The sequence below is a fragment of the Denticeps clupeoides genome, chromosome 6 (genome assembly GCF_900700375.1).
Source record: "Denticeps clupeoides chromosome 6, fDenClu1.1, whole genome shotgun sequence".
Lineage (NCBI taxonomy): Eukaryota > Metazoa > Chordata > Actinopteri > Clupeiformes > Denticipitidae > Denticeps > Denticeps clupeoides.
Genome location: NC_041712.1, coordinates 14,380,559 through 14,396,744, shown reverse-complemented (window position 1 = coordinate 14,396,744; position 16,186 = coordinate 14,380,559). Strand labels below are relative to the sequence as shown.

Here is a 16,186-nt window from a genome sequence, read left to right as displayed (position 1 = left end):
CAGAGGCCGCGGCTTGCTTATCGAGGACGGGCGATAAGAAGGGGGGGGGACACTGCAAAGTCACTTTGCTCTTATCGCAAATTAGCGCCAGCTGTAAACAAGCTGCGGTCTCGCGAGAACCTTGCGCAACTTAAATTGCTGTTCGGATTACGCTCGACTTGTTGTGGGGCGTTTCAGCAAAGCCCACCAACGACGGCCCACCAATTAAAATCCTCACCTCGTCGCCGTGATCACAAGGATACTTGCAAATCAATTTCCTGCCAGATGTTGAGATGTTAATTTATTCTCTCCAAATCCCTGCTGAAGCCTGTTTGTGGGCGGGCTGGCGAGGGGTCAGGCTGGCCGTTCATTTTTCATCTTTTGAGGCCACTCTTCAGGCAACCAGGAGAATAGTAACGGAATTACACTTGCGCTCATTTTTAATTATTTTTTATTGAGGCTGAAAATGAGACATCGAAACAGACATTGCCATTGTCACATGGAAATTAAAATCCAGAGCGAAATGATGCTTCAGAACACACAAAGCACAGTGAAGTCAGATACAAATATATTTGCATTACATTCTCTTCATTATTTCTTTTTTGGTTCACGAGAAGGAAAAAAATCCTTTAGTTTTGTCTCCACTGTTTGATTTTTTATTTTTTTTGCCTCACAGCCCGCTGTTTTGTCATTAAACATTAGATTTGGAAATAAAGAGGAAAAAATTGTCATGCACATTCCCTTACAAAGTCATGAGTTACACATATTCTTTTTAATGGGGCACAGCTATTCAGAGGTGGATTTAAATGACCAAACAAGAATAAAAACCTCTCATTTGTATATTTTTTCATACACACACATTCTCTCTCACACCCACACACACACAAACATATATATATATATATACTTCCCCTTCACATGTGTAGAGCATAAGTAAAGTTGTGCTTTATTAAAGCTTAGCTTGCATTTGAAGTTCAGTAAAAAAAAACTCCCACTACTGACTATTTGCCGCTTCTCTGGACAGTGTATCAGACAGTGCTACGGCTCTTTTGCAGATTATTCAGGCATCCGTTTATATTGTGTGTGTCTGTGTGTGTGTGTGTGTCTGTAAATCGCATCAAAATGCAGCCAATATTCATTATCTTTGATATCATTTCCAAAGCTTTAGTCAGTGACTAATACTTTGCCAGGAAACTGACTTCAGTTACTCACAGGCCAGGATTATGAATATTGATTAACGATTAAAGCTCATTAAAAAGTTAATTTAGCCTCCATATCATCTTGTTGCTGGCCTCAGTTGATATTGTCTGCAGCCATTGTTTTAGTGAAATGGCATTGAAGCAGTATTAACTTTGTTTCAGTTATTTTTATCGATGGCCAAATAAATAATTAAATATTATATTATAAATAATGTTTTCAGTCTTTCAGTTCCAATATACAGTACATACATTGGCAGGTAAGGCAGTACATTTGAATAACTGGAGGATGTGCAGCTTCAACAGGTACAACGAAAAGGGAAGAACTGTAGGTGAACAGCTGACATTTACGTGTAATCTTTTATTAGTAAAAAATAATGATTGATTTCATTTATTGTATTGAATCATTTATTGAAACTGTTACAGGCACCCTGAGCTGTATTGTCCAGTATGTGTGCAATGTTTATCTGTGATTTAAAAAAGGTGATTTAAAAGTTGTCAAAATTTCATTCTGCCCCCATGCATTGTTTGTAAGGATGAGTCTCTCACTCATTATTATTGATGGCCGGCGAGGGTTTGCTCCTCATGCCATCAGTGGCCGCTCGCGAGGTCTCGGTCACAAAGAGGCGTGGCATCCACACCGCCGTGACTATGCGCTTGTACTCTTTGCGGAAGTTGCGGTTGAGGAGTCCGTAGATGATGGCATTGAGGCAGCTGTTGAAGTAGGCCATGAAGTAGCTGACCACAAACAGCCACTCGGGGATGCGAGGTGCCACGCGCTGGGGGTCGATGGCCACCGCCAGCCCGATTAAATTCAGAGGCGCCCAGCAAATCGCAAAGAGAACAAACACCACAAACATGGTGATGAAGTTCCGCAAGTCACTGGGCCGCAGGCGTGGCCGCTCCTCGCTCTTCACCTTCCGCCGCACCTGGATGACCAGCACCCAGATCCGCAAGTAGCAGAAAGTCACCACTGCGATGGGCACCAGGAAGTGCACCACCACCACCACCACAGTGTAGGAGCTGCTAGCCGTCTGCTCAAACGTGCAAGAGTAGATGCGTGGGTCGTACTGCAGTGAGCCCACGAACAGGTTGGGCATGATGGCCAGGATGGTGAGCGTCCAAATGAGGGCCACCAGCAGCATCGTGTTGCGGAAGCTGTAGAGGCGGCCGTAGACGAAGCTGTGGCAGATGTAGCAGTAGCGGTTGATGGCGATGCCTGTGATGTTGAAGATGGAGCCGATCACGCTCAGGCCCATGAGGAAGCCGCTTACTTTGCACTGCGTGTCGCCCAGCGACCAGCCGTCGTGGAAGAGAGCGTACAGCACCAGCGGGTAAGGGTAGAAGGCCACCACCAAATCAGCAAACGCCAGGCTCACCACAAACATGTTCCCTGCGAGAGGAGAGGTGGAGGCAGTGGAAGAGAGAGGGAAAATAGAGGCAAAGTCAGATCCACAGCGACTCCCACACTGAATCACAGACAAATCATTTGCAGGTCTGTTTGGCTGATGATGAATTGTATCTATAATCTCGGAGGGAGCTTCAGTCCAGTCCTTCAGGTATGAATTTCAAGGTCAGCCATGATGTGGAAATTGCTTTTACCTTTGAGGTGATATATTTTAGAGATTGTCAAAATGAACATGTACATTTTTAATGAATAAATATTAAATTCATTAAAAGGCAGCTGCCTTTTTGTTTACTTCCTGTGTAGGGTCTGACCTATGACACAGATGCGAATCCCTACATGAATATGAAGACAGTGGAGCAGTTTTAGGGCCAACTCAGATGACGCCTCTTGTCATGCCATTGAGAAGGAAGCATGAGGCACGGTTGCATGACATTGTGATATTTAATAAAAGCAATACTGAAGGCACGGTGGCCAAAACTTGAACTGAACTAGTGTGTGGTCTTATTGTACAGAAACACGGTAGTTATAGCAGACGGTAACTTTACACTGTTGAGCAGCAATCCTTAATGCTGTATTTTTCCAGGGCACAAAAAATAATTGTAACTGACTGGTCCTGCCTCCATCAGAAGGAATTATCTTAGAATGCGATGTTCCTATCCAGTGTTCCATTTTCAGCATGTGTCAAAGCCATCAGTTTTTTAAGTTATCTCCAGGTTCCGCCTCTCTAATTGACATGCATAACACAAAACACAACATATCATTATTCATGTTTCAAATGATGTATTTGCATAGAGATGAGATGATATGTCACATACATACGCATATGTGAAATTGCTTGTGGAATAACTATCATTATCTTGCTTTTTTAGATTAAACTGAAATGAACCATAGAGCAATATTGACTGATTCTTATCTTGGGCATAACATGTTATGCATAATTTTTCAACCTGAGTTACTTAGACCTGCTGCAACGTAAAGTATGGTGGGGTACAGGGACAGTAAGAATGATATATATTTTCATCTTGAGTCCAGATATAACAGATTAAACCCTTATCTGAAGTTCGAGGCCTGTGGAACCCATTTTCATGATTTACAAGATAACTGTACAGTTACTTATATTTCAGCCTCAAGATTCAACAGCGTAGACTTTTCAGAGGAGTGCAGACTGTATGCCACGATTTTATTAGGTATTATTTAGCTGATTATCTATCAGCTCGGTAAGTAACTAAAAGTAGTTAGTGATAGTTCAAAATGTGTTGATGTGTGTTTGTTCAAATTCCACCACCTGTCATCATTTTCTAGCAGGTTTGTGTTACTCTCTGGAGGTCATACTGTCAAGCACCTGGTGGATCTTTACCATTTCTGGTGAGGGAACCAATGATTTTCTCACACCCTGACCTGGGAATGGTGGGGTGACACATCTTATCACAGTATCTCAAGGGTCATAAGGCACACTGGGTCATAAGGCACTTAAGACAATTTGTCTGAGCAAAGTTGTTGCCCAACTAAAGTCGAACTACCTTTTGAAAAAATAAATTTCATTGTTGGATGAGTTCCAAAAATACTTAAGCTAATGTATGAATAATGAATATGTAACTAATGAGATCCAAATGTTGCACCAGACTCAGTACAGCACAAATGTAGTGAAAATATGAAGCATATGTTAAGGATTAACACTGCCGTAAGTTTGACAAAAGTCATTCTCGCATGCACACACACATGCATAAACACACAAAAAAGAAGAACCATGCAACTTTAGTGAGGGTTTGAACAAATACTGCAGGAAGGTGGAACTGTAAGAGGCAGTGGAGGATGGCACCGTCTCACCTTATCCCCTCGTACACTCTCACTCGCTTTCACTGTCTCACTTGACAGAGCCCTTTGTTGTGGTGTGTTTATGCTGCCCGAGCTGAATGCAGATTCGCACAAGCAGACGCAATTTTGCGCCCCGTCTTCAGTCCACACCTTACAAGCGTGTGTTCGTACCGCGAGAATTAGAGGATCACAGCAGAAAACATAACATTTACCCAAATGCCAGAGAGTCAGAGAGAGCCCCCATTTCAAGGTGACATTAAGGAGTGCACAACCCAATATTCCCAACTGCTCGTCAGTGTGGCCTTTAAACATTACCCTTTATCTTAAATAGTCTGTTTTTAGAAGCCAGACATCCCGGCACCTCTCTTCGTGGGGTAGTGGGGCAGACAGCACTGCTGTAGGCAGACGGGCATAAATAAATAGTAAATGTGCGAATGTGAATATCCATTTCCTTTTTCTTTAGGGGCGTAGGGGGGGGGGTAGGGGGTTGGGGGCCGGATGGCCATGTGGAGTCGTGTGCTGAAATGTAAACATGTGATTCGGCGACACAGGCTTTCTAGCGTCACGTTCAGAGGTTGATTCAATCCCACTTCTGTTTGCTCGTTGCTTCTCGGCAGAAAGACGTAATCAAAGCGAAGCCTTGCAGAGACGCCTGGCCCAAACCTCATTCGCCATGATTATTTCATCTTAGACTCGCTTTATGTAAGAGCTCAGCTGACTCTGTGGGCTTGCGCATGATTATTCTGTGTGTGTGTGTGTGTGCGGTTGTGTTGTCATGTCTTAGTGGCTGTATTCCTGCTGCACAGCATTTCAGGTTTAGTCTAAAAAATATGCATTGTTAATGTGAGAAGGCAAACTTAATCCTTTTTTCTTTGGGGGGGTTGCATCCCTTTGAGATTGCACGCTGCAAAACAGTTTTTGGGTTGCACAATCAAGGATTAAAGTAAGCAGAATGATTCATTATCCATTGGCAGAGTTTAATGATAATCAAATATTTGCTCTTAATTTGAGGCGTTTTGCACCACTCAGTTATAAGCATTGCTCAACAAAGCAGTCATCAACAAAACCAGTCATCAAGACCTTTACTGCTTTGACTATTTGGGTAATTATTGGGTTTTTGTTAATTCATCAAACATATGCAGCGATATTTTAAATTATTGAGGCACAGAAATGCAAATCAGAGTTGCAGAGCAACGGGATTAACTTGAATCCATGGTTACTCTAAAATCTCAAAGGATGGTTTAGGGCCCTTTGATTTACATCTTAAATCTCATATTAATGAAATGTAAAGGATACACAAGGTTAAGTACAACAAGCGCAATGATGATAGATTTCTAACTTTTTCAGCACACAAGTCTATCTGATAATTATTGACTGTTCATGTAGCATTCTTAAATGAGAAATCAGATCCTTAGTTTATTAAGATTATGGGTGGCTCTGTCTAGTAGAAAAATTAATCAGTAAAATTCTTATAGACCCAAACATAGGGTGGTAGTAGCCTAGTGGGTGACACACTCGCCTATGAACCAGAAGACCCAGGTTCAAATCCCACTTACTACCATTGTGTCCCTGAGTAGGACACTTAACCCTAAGTGGCTCCAGGGGGGGACTGTCCCTGTAACTACTGATTGTAAGTAGCTCTAGATAAGGGTGTCTGATAAATGGTGTAAATGTACTTTGCTCAGTGGTAACCTTGACTGATCAGGATTCATACCAAATAGCACCTCGTCATGACCTCATTTAGATGTAGAGTCACCTGCTGTCAATACATATATGGTTACAGTCCTCTTTTGGTCATTTTGAGCTCATTTTGTGCATAAAACTGATTAAAAATTTATGCTCAATTGTGAATGAAATATTGGCTTGTTTTTTCGCATTCATTTTATTCAAATTTAAAGAGCACCCCAAATTTTCTGGAAGACTTTTCAGGTTGTTTATTCTTGATGATTCTTAAATTAAAAATAGTCAAACAATACACTTCACAAAATACATATGCATATTACATATATTTAAATAATAGCTTAAGATATTGATTATATCAAGATGATGATGATAATAATAATAAGTAGAATCCGAATAATTGCACCTTTTAAGGAACCCAAGGTTACTTAATGTAATATAGTTCATACCATTATTTGTAATATTTTTATCTGCTATTGTACTAAATCCAGTTCAAGGGGAGAACCGAAAAGCTGCCTTTGTTAGTGCATGGAAGGATGAATGCGCCTCTTCTGGAAAAAAACGAAGAGCACCAATCACACAGATCCCGGCAAACTCAAATATTCATTTATTGAGACACAGCTGTCTGTATTCATTCAGATTTGTTCAGAAATGTTTCATAATCCCTCTCCACTTTCCCTTTGTTGTGGAAGTTCATTGTTTTGGAAATTTTCAATAGATTAGAATGTTCTTTTATTATGAGTATTTCACTGACCTCTCAAAAAATAGGGGCACGTAACCAGAAACACAAGCCCTGCACAAAACGGGGCTGTTTATTTCAGACTACGTATTACACATGCTCTCCAGTGCCCTACACACACACACACACACACACAATGCCTGTTTTCAGAGTACTCTAGTTACTGAACTACATAAATAAATATGCAATGTCATGATGTCCTACATTTGTGACGAGATCAAAAACGACTATATAAATGTAAAACACACACACATTGTATTTGGCACATGTACCCGCTCAGGCTATAAGCGTGATCTATTGAGAATGTGTCCTACAATGTTCATGGCACCGTAGCTGCGGAGGGCTTTTTCACTGCTGTGTGTCATCGGTAACATCATATGCCCTTGTCAGCTCGTCTTTAGCTAACGGAGACAAATTCCCATGGCTTTCATCAGAAGTGAAGGAAGGCCACTGGTTCCCCTCACTCAGTTTCTTTTATAGAAGTGGACAACCTCTGCAAACGATGACCCGAATAGCCCCAAAAGCAAGGATAATGTTATGAAGCTTCATTCTGTAATGGATTGGGACCACGCCAGTCTGCGGCTGTAAATCCGGGCATGACTAAAGGAAGGGTTGGCGTGGCCTTTTCCAAGATGTAGTGGCGAACAGTTCAAAAGTCACATAAAGGATTATTTACCCATAAAACACTGAACACTGACATGCATTGAGAGGGTTCCAGGCCTGATTCACATTTAAACATAGTACAATACTGTACTGTACGGCCAAGATCCTTCAGGATACTCTAGGATACAATATTAGACAAATATTACAAAATCATATTTAATAATTTTATTGTAAATAAAATGTCTTCATGTGTCTCAGGCAGTAATCTCTTATAATTTGCAACTTATTAAACCACTCTGGTCCAAATGTACTGAATCCAACTGTACTAGATTCCCAGATGAAAGTGGAATGTAATTGCTCCCACTAAAAATGCTAAAACTGCAATTAAGATAATCTGCTGCTTCTGCTGACACTACATCAAATTGTTTTTAATGGAGCAGTCGTTACATGTGCAAATGGCGACAGGAATCACTGGACAAGCGTTAATATAAAAATAAATACTAATCAGCAAGTTCAGCAAGTGGATAATCTGTTGGGTGCTACTGTCCACACACACCCTGCTACATGGCTGGACTACACTCAATATCCCTTAAGCCTCCGGAATATCCGTGAAGGAGCCTGAAACCTGAGAAATGTGAACCCCCGCCTTCTGCAGGCTGCTTGGACTGAAAGTTTAACCCCAGCTCCCTTCAACGTTTATGGAAATAATGATAGTGTGTGCATGAAACCGCGATTAAAGGCCCAAGATCATTCAAGGTCTCCAGAGCTGTGTGTAGGACTTGCGAGATTATGAGAGGAGGAGAACTGCCGGCTTGCATCAGGGTCTTCCATTAACCGCAACTCTAAAGGCAGTGGTGTGTCGATGAATGAGCACTCATTCGTGCCCATGCTACAATGGTGTGGGTTCGATCACGGAATTCGATTAAACTTTATTCATTCGGAGTGATGCACGCCGGAGGCTTTAAAGTGTTTGGTATGGTTGAGACTCACTTTGATCAGATCAGGTTTTGCGCTCATAAAATACAGTGCCAGCCCCCGACCCCAGCTCCTCACAATCACATAGGTTGGGAGGGTGATAGCTCTTATCTCACTGTAGGTTTTATAAAGTCAGTTTTAATGAAAATGTGATTAAATACCATGTGCCCTTGACTCTGTAAATCTCACATGCTGCTTCTTCGATCGCTACGAGGCTCTAAAAACTCTGAACTCCCCGACAGCTAATGTCAGCCTTGCACCCGGCTTTTTAAAGATTGATCACAGACATTCTGCTCGGGCAAAAAAGACTACAGGTGGTCTCTCAAGCCACGCATCTGTTAAGAGGGGCGTACAGTGGAGAACCGCACAGCCCAGTTTCTTTTCCATCTCCTTGAACCCTCAGACTTACGAAGCAGTAAAGAGTTGTTTTAGAGTAATTATCATGATAAACATGATTAACACACAACAGCAGCCTCTCCACATTGTACATTGTCATTCTGCCTGGTAATAAAAGGGCATGCCAAACGGTATTGATATTGAGCCGCGCTAGATTCGCGAAATGTCAAAAGCAGCAGATTCATAAATGGCTACAGTGTAAATGAATGATTTTATGTATCCAATTCATGCACTGGACTAAACTCTTTATGTATTGGCTTGTTCAGTGAATTCTGCTTTTATAAAGATACACGGAGCCACTGGAGAATACCCACAGATGAAGAATAAATCATTTATGGCTCAATCCGCTAAGGTCCCGAAACAACTCCCAATGCCTTTATTAGAATATTTCGACTGAGCATTTTATGCAAGCTGAGCAATAATTTGCCTCTTAAGGCAAAGTCCCATGTAAATCAAAACTTGCAGGGCGGTGTTGTAGGTCCCATCGGAAAGAGAGAAACTTTTTGCGGAAACGGAGTGTTAGTATGGTATTGAGTTCCTTTCGAACGCTGGCAGGGGAAGTCATTTCTCATCTTGGCCAGGTTGTAATTCACTCCACAACAAGGTTCCCTTACAGGAAAATTACTGCCATGGTCCCATTTCATGACTGTCTTCTTATCAAATCTGGACTTTTTATATATATAATTTAAACATTCTCTCTCTCTCTCTCTCTCTCTCTCTCTCTCTCTCTCTCTCTCTCTCTATATATATATATATATATATATATATATATATATATATATATAGTTTTTCTCATGCTGCACATGTAGCAATTCCTCAGTTCATTTCTTTTTTAAATAAATAAAAGTAAAACCTGACCAGGAAGCCACTCACACTGAAGGGATCAGCCCTTTACAAGTATAACAAAATGCACCCCGGGCCAAAACACAACCCTGCATTAAAGTTTAATTAATTTAGCAACATGTGGCAAAATTTGCAATTACGCAGCGCAGTCAATTTTGCAAATTAGCTGGTACGACCATTTACCGAGTACATGCAGGTAAGAAAAAAGCATCAAACTTCAATCACATCTATTTAACTCTGTTTCAAAGCAAGATTCTCCTCAACGTGCACATGCAGAAAAAATAAAAAAGATCTTTCCCAAAAAACCTGGAGCCTCAAAAAAAAATCCCAAGCTTTGCCTAGGCTTGATTAGACATTGGAGGCTAATGAAATCGGTTTTTGCAGTGTTAACACGGGGTGTCATGGTAGGCGAGGCAACACGAGGTGGGCTGCTGCTGAGCTGCTCTCAAAGCCATTCAGACACAGTTCAGCGTGAGCCTGGCACATCAAAGTCTGAGCCACCACTCCAACTCTTCTTCTCCTTCACCCTCCATCTTCACCCACAACGCCCCTGGGTCTTCCGAGACCGTTACGCAACCCTCCCCTTCAAATGATCACAATGCATTTATAATAGATATGAAAGGGATTTCAAGGCAAAATGGAACTTATGAAAAACAAAGCTATAATTTTTTTAATATATAATATATGGGTTTGTTTATCAGTACTTGTATCGCACATTTGTTCATATTGAATGTTTAAATTATATTCTGTAAATGTCTTTAGCAATAGATCTGTATAAACTGTAAACACATATGCACACACCCAGTAATGTACTGTCTAAATATCTAAGAAGAGAGCAAATGCAGATTCTGCAGTTTTTTTGCCCTCGCCCGTCATCTTCTAAAATGGGAAAATGTACTTGAATAAAACATAACTACAATAAAATATCTGTTTATGTTGCACATGCTGAGCCTGCAAGTTTGTCGGATTACGACCCTCCCGACATTCCCAGGGCAGAACGAAGGCATGTCCTGCCGAAAGTTCTGCCTAATGGCGTCTTCGCGCGGCGCACGCTGGACACTCGCCACCTCCTAGACGCTGATGCGTCCTCGTGCTCATCACGCAGCTGCGGGGACCGGGCGGGCTTGACGCAGCGCCTGGGCGGCAGCTGTGCTCTATATTTCGCGGCATCTGGCAGGGGCAGAGAAGTCTTGGTGGCTGCGAGTGCCTAGCGGCCCTCCATCCGACGTGGAAACCGCAGCAGGGTTTGGAAGGGCCCTGGCAGATCAGAACAGTCGCAGCTAAAGTTTGCCTGTCAGCGCGCTCGGCGCGCGCCCTCTGAGATCCGCCAGATTTCGATGTGTTTTCATCTGCTCTGACACCAGGAAAAAAGGAAGACATGGAGGCATCAGAGGAGGAAAAGCGGGAGGTGCACAAAAACAAAGGCGCGTGAGAACAGTCGGGTCAGCGACAGCGCCAGGCATGCCCGTCTCTGTCTGTCTGACTGACGGGTAGAAGCAAAAAACCTTCTCACTCTGCTCCGTTCAAAACAATCTGCTAAAGCGCACGATGACCAAGGTAACAAGCAATTTACTGAATACAATTTTTTTTAAAAAGATGAAAGAAGGCAAAAGACACGTGAAATTGAAGAAGCCCCTGACAGGAACTAACCTATTCTGAACGGCGACTGGTAAACGGGCCGCGGTGCGTCCCTCCAGACAAGCAGCATCTGTTCACCTTTTCCACTCCTGTGATCTCCCATCCTGCCCCCCTCTCTGCAGCGCTCTGATCTGCCCCCACCATGCCCTGCAGGACCTGGAGGGGACCCTCTGTGGACAATCTATTCTAATCCAACATCTGCCCTGAACTCTGTGGCCACGAGGCCACGATGCGGTTTACCCATGAGGCCTCGGGTCCCAAGGCCACCTGGAAAGAGCAATACCTCACCTGGTATGCACTGTTACTACCATTACACGAGCCTCCAAATGACCACTTAGGCATAAAAAATACATAAAGAGGGAATAGTGTGGTAGCGCTGTAGAAGATATGTACCACGTTGGTCGTGTTAACAAATAAGTAGCGATTAACAAGCACCAATAATCCATCTGGCGGACGTGGTCCTGTCATGTCCATCAGGGATCACGTTCGTCATGTCGGCTGACACCACCGCATGCAAGGACTACCACGAGAGGGGCAAAAAAAGCAGGAAATGGCGGAAGAACCGCGGAGACGTGACCTTCCGTTACACTCGGGTCCGTGACGTACCGAGACACGAAAGAGGTGGTTAATTCCTCCTCCCCAAGACACAGGAACCTGGCAAACAGCCCTTCCCTGCTTGTATCTGCACATTTCTTTAAATCCTGAAGATGTTACATTAGTGAACACTCCCAACGTGCTGCATCTATTATAAATGTGGGCGCGTAATCGGGCCCAAAGACATTTACAGATCAAAGGATAATCAAAACACAGCATGGAGAAATAAACAGACAAAAATACATAGAGCACAAACAAAATCCATAGATATGAGAGAGACTGGGTTGGAAAGGAGCGGTCAGGGTTAAACAAGGTAATGGAAGGTGAAGGTAGGCTGTAGAGAAGCAGTCAGATGGTTTCGGAACAGATTTCCAGGTTCAGGAAAAGGATTCCTGAAAGGCCATACTCAAAGCAGAGCAATGATTTTTGAAAGTGTTAATCTGATGGAACCCAAAGATCTGAGGCTTTGGGTTCATTGGTAAAGATCAAATATATCCACGAATAAGAATCACTGGGCTTTATTCATGCAAAATACACGGTGAAAAAAAAGGAAAAACCTGTAGCCGCCCCGTCCGATTTAATATTCCACCCCGACAATGTTGGTCCAGAACTCGTATTTTTTTCCCCCCCTCTTTCATGTTGTCGCCTCCATTACTGGACATGCAATTTGCCGCGAGCAGAAATGTCGGCTGTAATGACGGTCTGATGAAAAGCGTGAGTTGTGCCTGCCGTGCGACGGGACGCCGCCTCTCCGTCGGGCGGCGGGAGCGGCGGGAGCCGTGCAACAGGCCGGCGTTCCGACAGGATTTAAATTCGCCCTAATGAGGAACTGTTGCCGCTCTTCTGCACATAAGCAGCTGTAGTGAGCGGCTGTAGTCGGCTCCCACGTGGGCCTGTGTGAGTGTGAGTGTGTTTGGGGAGCAGCGCCGTTGTGTCTATCAGAGAATAATGTGATGTAAGACTGTGAGTCTCTTTGAAGCTGACAGCCAGGCTCTTACTCGATACGCAAGCAATGGGCGCTTTGAAGCCTGGCACACCTACGCTCCATCAAGTGGGGGAGCTGTCATGGGATCTGCATCTACAACCCCACAAACCCCCCCAAGACCACAAACACAATATAAACAAAGTGCACACACACACACACACACACAAACAGTAGTAAACACAGGTCACGGAGAAATTTGAGGTGAATCTGCACGCGCAGGGGGGCTGAATAAGATGAGGTTCCTGGGGAACGTGAGCATACAATTCACCTGAATTCAATCTGGCTTTTTGAACAAGGACATTTATAATTCATCTTCGTATTTGGTTTGGTAGAAGCCGGAGCCCTGAAACGGAAATAGTCAAGTAGTCATGGCATATCTGGCAACACTTTGCACTGTGCTTGAATGTGTGACCTTCTGATGGGATCAAGTTCAAAACCTCCAGAATTAGGAATGCAGGGGGCTTGGGTCTTCAGTTTGGGCTCTTCCCATTTTAAAACGAGATAATAACTTTAAAGTTCATCTTCAGAGTGTCAGAAATAACTGCAAAAGTTCCTCTTCTCCAAAATACAGATCGTTTGTATCTGATGGTTCCTATAAATCCCATAGATATTACCTTATACAGCAAATATGGTAGGGAAAAAAAGTAAGTAAAACACACAGAGAATATCATTTATGGTTCTATTTTGTGGTGCAGAGAAGACATCTTACACATCCCCTGCCCTAAAAAATAAGGAGCAGAAGGTTTTAGTTGAGCGCAACACTTGGCCAGAACAGGAACCATCAGTACATCATTTTTGATGTTTAGCCTCGTAATATAAATAATAATACTGATTTAAAAAATTAAGTTTAACGAATTTACTCGTCCATTCAAAGTTTCCTCATTCAAGATACTGTATATCCTCGGGAGAACCTGCATGTGCGCACTTCACCCCACAAAAAAAAAAAAAAAAAAAAAAAGGATCAGGTGCGACACTTGTGGCGCCCAGGCACCCCCAACCCCTCACCCCGGGACACTCACCTGCGTTCCGCAGCTTCCGATTCCGGAAGACGGAGATGATGACGAGCAGGTTGCCCAGCACGTCCACCACGGTGGTGAAGATCAGCACGCTGGCCAGCACCGCGATGGCCCAGGCGGGGCGCGCGGCCGAGCCCACGGTCCGCTCGACGTGGCCCGGGTCCGTGCGGTTCCTCAGGAACGGGATGGCGTCCGGCATGCCGGTGCTGAGCTCAGGTGAAGACCCTCCTCCGGTGCTCACCGTGCGCTCGGACGCCGATGTTTGGGGAGGGAACGCATACTTCTGCGCGCTCCCCAAGTTCTTTTTTTTTTTTAAGCGACTTAAAACGATGATATATGTTTTAATTCGTCTATCGGACCAGAGACGCGAGTTTCTCCGTTCGGTCGGCGGACTCGCCCCCCTCGGACGGGCTGGATGCAGCGCGCGCCCGCATGTCCACGGCGCGTCACCCTAAAACTCATTCAACGTCGGCAGACCCACACCTGTCTGAGAAAGCATTTCCATTTTCACCCCCCCCATCTCTCTCTCTCTCTCTCTCTCCCTCTCTCTCTCTCTCTCCCTCTCTCTCTCTCTCTCGTCCTTTCACGTTCCTCTCTTGTCGAGTGTGGCTGAGCGGAGGAGAGATCCGGAGACGTGTTGCCCCATGGCGACGCTCGGCTCGCTCTGAATTCGTGGCGCCAGCCACTCGGAATTGTACATCCGGGAGGGGGGTGGAGGGGTTGGCCACTGGATTGGCCGCTGTCCCTGGAGGACCCCCCCCCCCCCCCATAGCGGGACGTTCTCGACACAGCCAGGCTTTAATGAAGCTCAAGTGATCAGTAATGGACTAACGAGGAGGAACACGGTGGTGCTCCTGACCACCCGTTTCATTCCAGGCATTTCCACGTCATGCATGTGACCAATTTGCAGCTTTGCAATAATCTATAATAGTACCAAATCATTTTCCTTATAGCAATCATGTGGATTGACATCGGAGTCCCCCCTATGATAAGAATGCACTGAATGTTCTCTTTATTGGCATTTGTACGCTTGTGAATCATAGAGACTCGCCATTTGAAAATATTCACGAAACCCGCACCATCTTGCCATGCTGATGGTGACATATACCACCTGTGGGTTTTCCAGACAATTCATTTCTCACATACGATTGATTGGGTTTGAAACAAGAACCAATGGGCCAGAATCAGTGGGGCAGTGGTGGCCTATAGTGGGTTTAGAAGGGGACTCGTAACCCAAAAGCTGCGGCTTCAAATCCCAAACTGCCGAGGTGCCACTGGGGTCCCAGTTCACTCCCCACTGTTCACCAAAAATGACGGGTTATATGCAGAGGCCACATTGTGTTGTGTGCACCGTGTGCTGCGCAAGCTGTGTTTAACACAATGACAAAAACTTGTTCTGGACGCCACACGCATACACCAGGTCTCCCAATAAACCTGGATAACGCCTGACATCATCTGTGACTAGTTCCATGTGAATTTTCCGCCATTTCTGCAGCCATCCCAGGTCCGCCAGCACTCCAACGTCAACACGACGAGCTGCTGGTCACGTGACCGGATCCCCACCTGGTTTACCTGGTCAAACCCATTATTATTGTATTACATTTTAGTTGATTAGCATTCACTTTACAGCAAGTTTTCTTTTTGCCACTTTCAGCTGATGAAGGTTTTTGATGAATTGGAGTTTTTGCACAGGCGTCAGTCTCTGGTTGTGTTTTACAGCTCTTTTACATGATTTCCCATCTCTATAGTAACACAAGTAGTACAGCTTTTTTCAGGAGAACTATCGTGTTTAAATCACTGTGGTAGGTGTACAATGTCGGAATTCGTACAGTGAATATTTATTGTACTTATCCGGGTGGAGAGCTGCTGTAATGGAAGGTCGCTGACTGTAGAGGCATCGGGCGGAAACCGTCAATACCGACAGCTGGAGAAGCATCAGAGACGATTGGAGAGTCAGGGGTCAAGGTCCGGGGGTCAAGGTCATTGGGAACAGAACGAGAACAGGTAGGACAATCCGAAGAGAGTTCGGGAAACAGCCAGTCGGTATCAGGTCTTGGTCAATCAGGAACAACTGCTTACATCAACTTGAAATTCACGGATTATTTTGACCTGGGTTTGATCTTCTTCCGGGTCGAACCCAGGTTCTGGTTCTGGGTGTGGTTGTGAGCCCCCTTGGGGTCTGGCAGTTGAACTGCATCTATATGCGTGTGTGTGTGTGTGTGTGTGTGTGTGGGTGTGTGTGTTCTGCAGAGTTTCTCTTGTCCTCTTAACGCTCCACACTCCATGAATGAGCACCATAGACAGCTCCCGTTTTACTGC

General features: G+C 44.3%; 1 protein-coding gene across 1 annotated transcript; it reads right to left on the bottom strand.

Annotated features, from left to right (window-relative positions):
* Positions 1 to 413: 413 nt before the first annotated feature.
* On the bottom strand, positions 414 to 14,517 carry mtnr1bb (melatonin receptor 1Bb). The gene is made up of 2 exons (XM_028984278.1): positions 13,871 to 14,517; positions 414 to 2,568 (listed from the first exon to the last, which is right to left on the bottom strand). The coding sequence occupies exons 1-2, from the start codon at positions 14,064 to 14,066 to the stop codon at positions 1,721 to 1,723; spliced, it is 1,044 nt and encodes a 347-aa protein (XP_028840111.1). The 5' UTR covers positions 14,067 to 14,517; the 3' UTR covers positions 414 to 1,720.
* Positions 14,518 to 16,186: the final 1,669 nt, after the last annotated feature.

Bases quoted from the DNA above. Each gene is read 5' to 3' on its own strand.
- mtnr1bb (XM_028984278.1), bottom strand. From the start codon at position 14,066: ATGCCGGACGCCATCCCGTTCCTGAGGAACCGCACGGACCCGGGCCAC. The intron at 2,569-13,870 runs GTGAGTGTCCCG...CTCCTCTCGCAG, and splicing joins TCGGAAGCTGCGGAACGCAG to GGAACATGTTTGTGGTGAGC.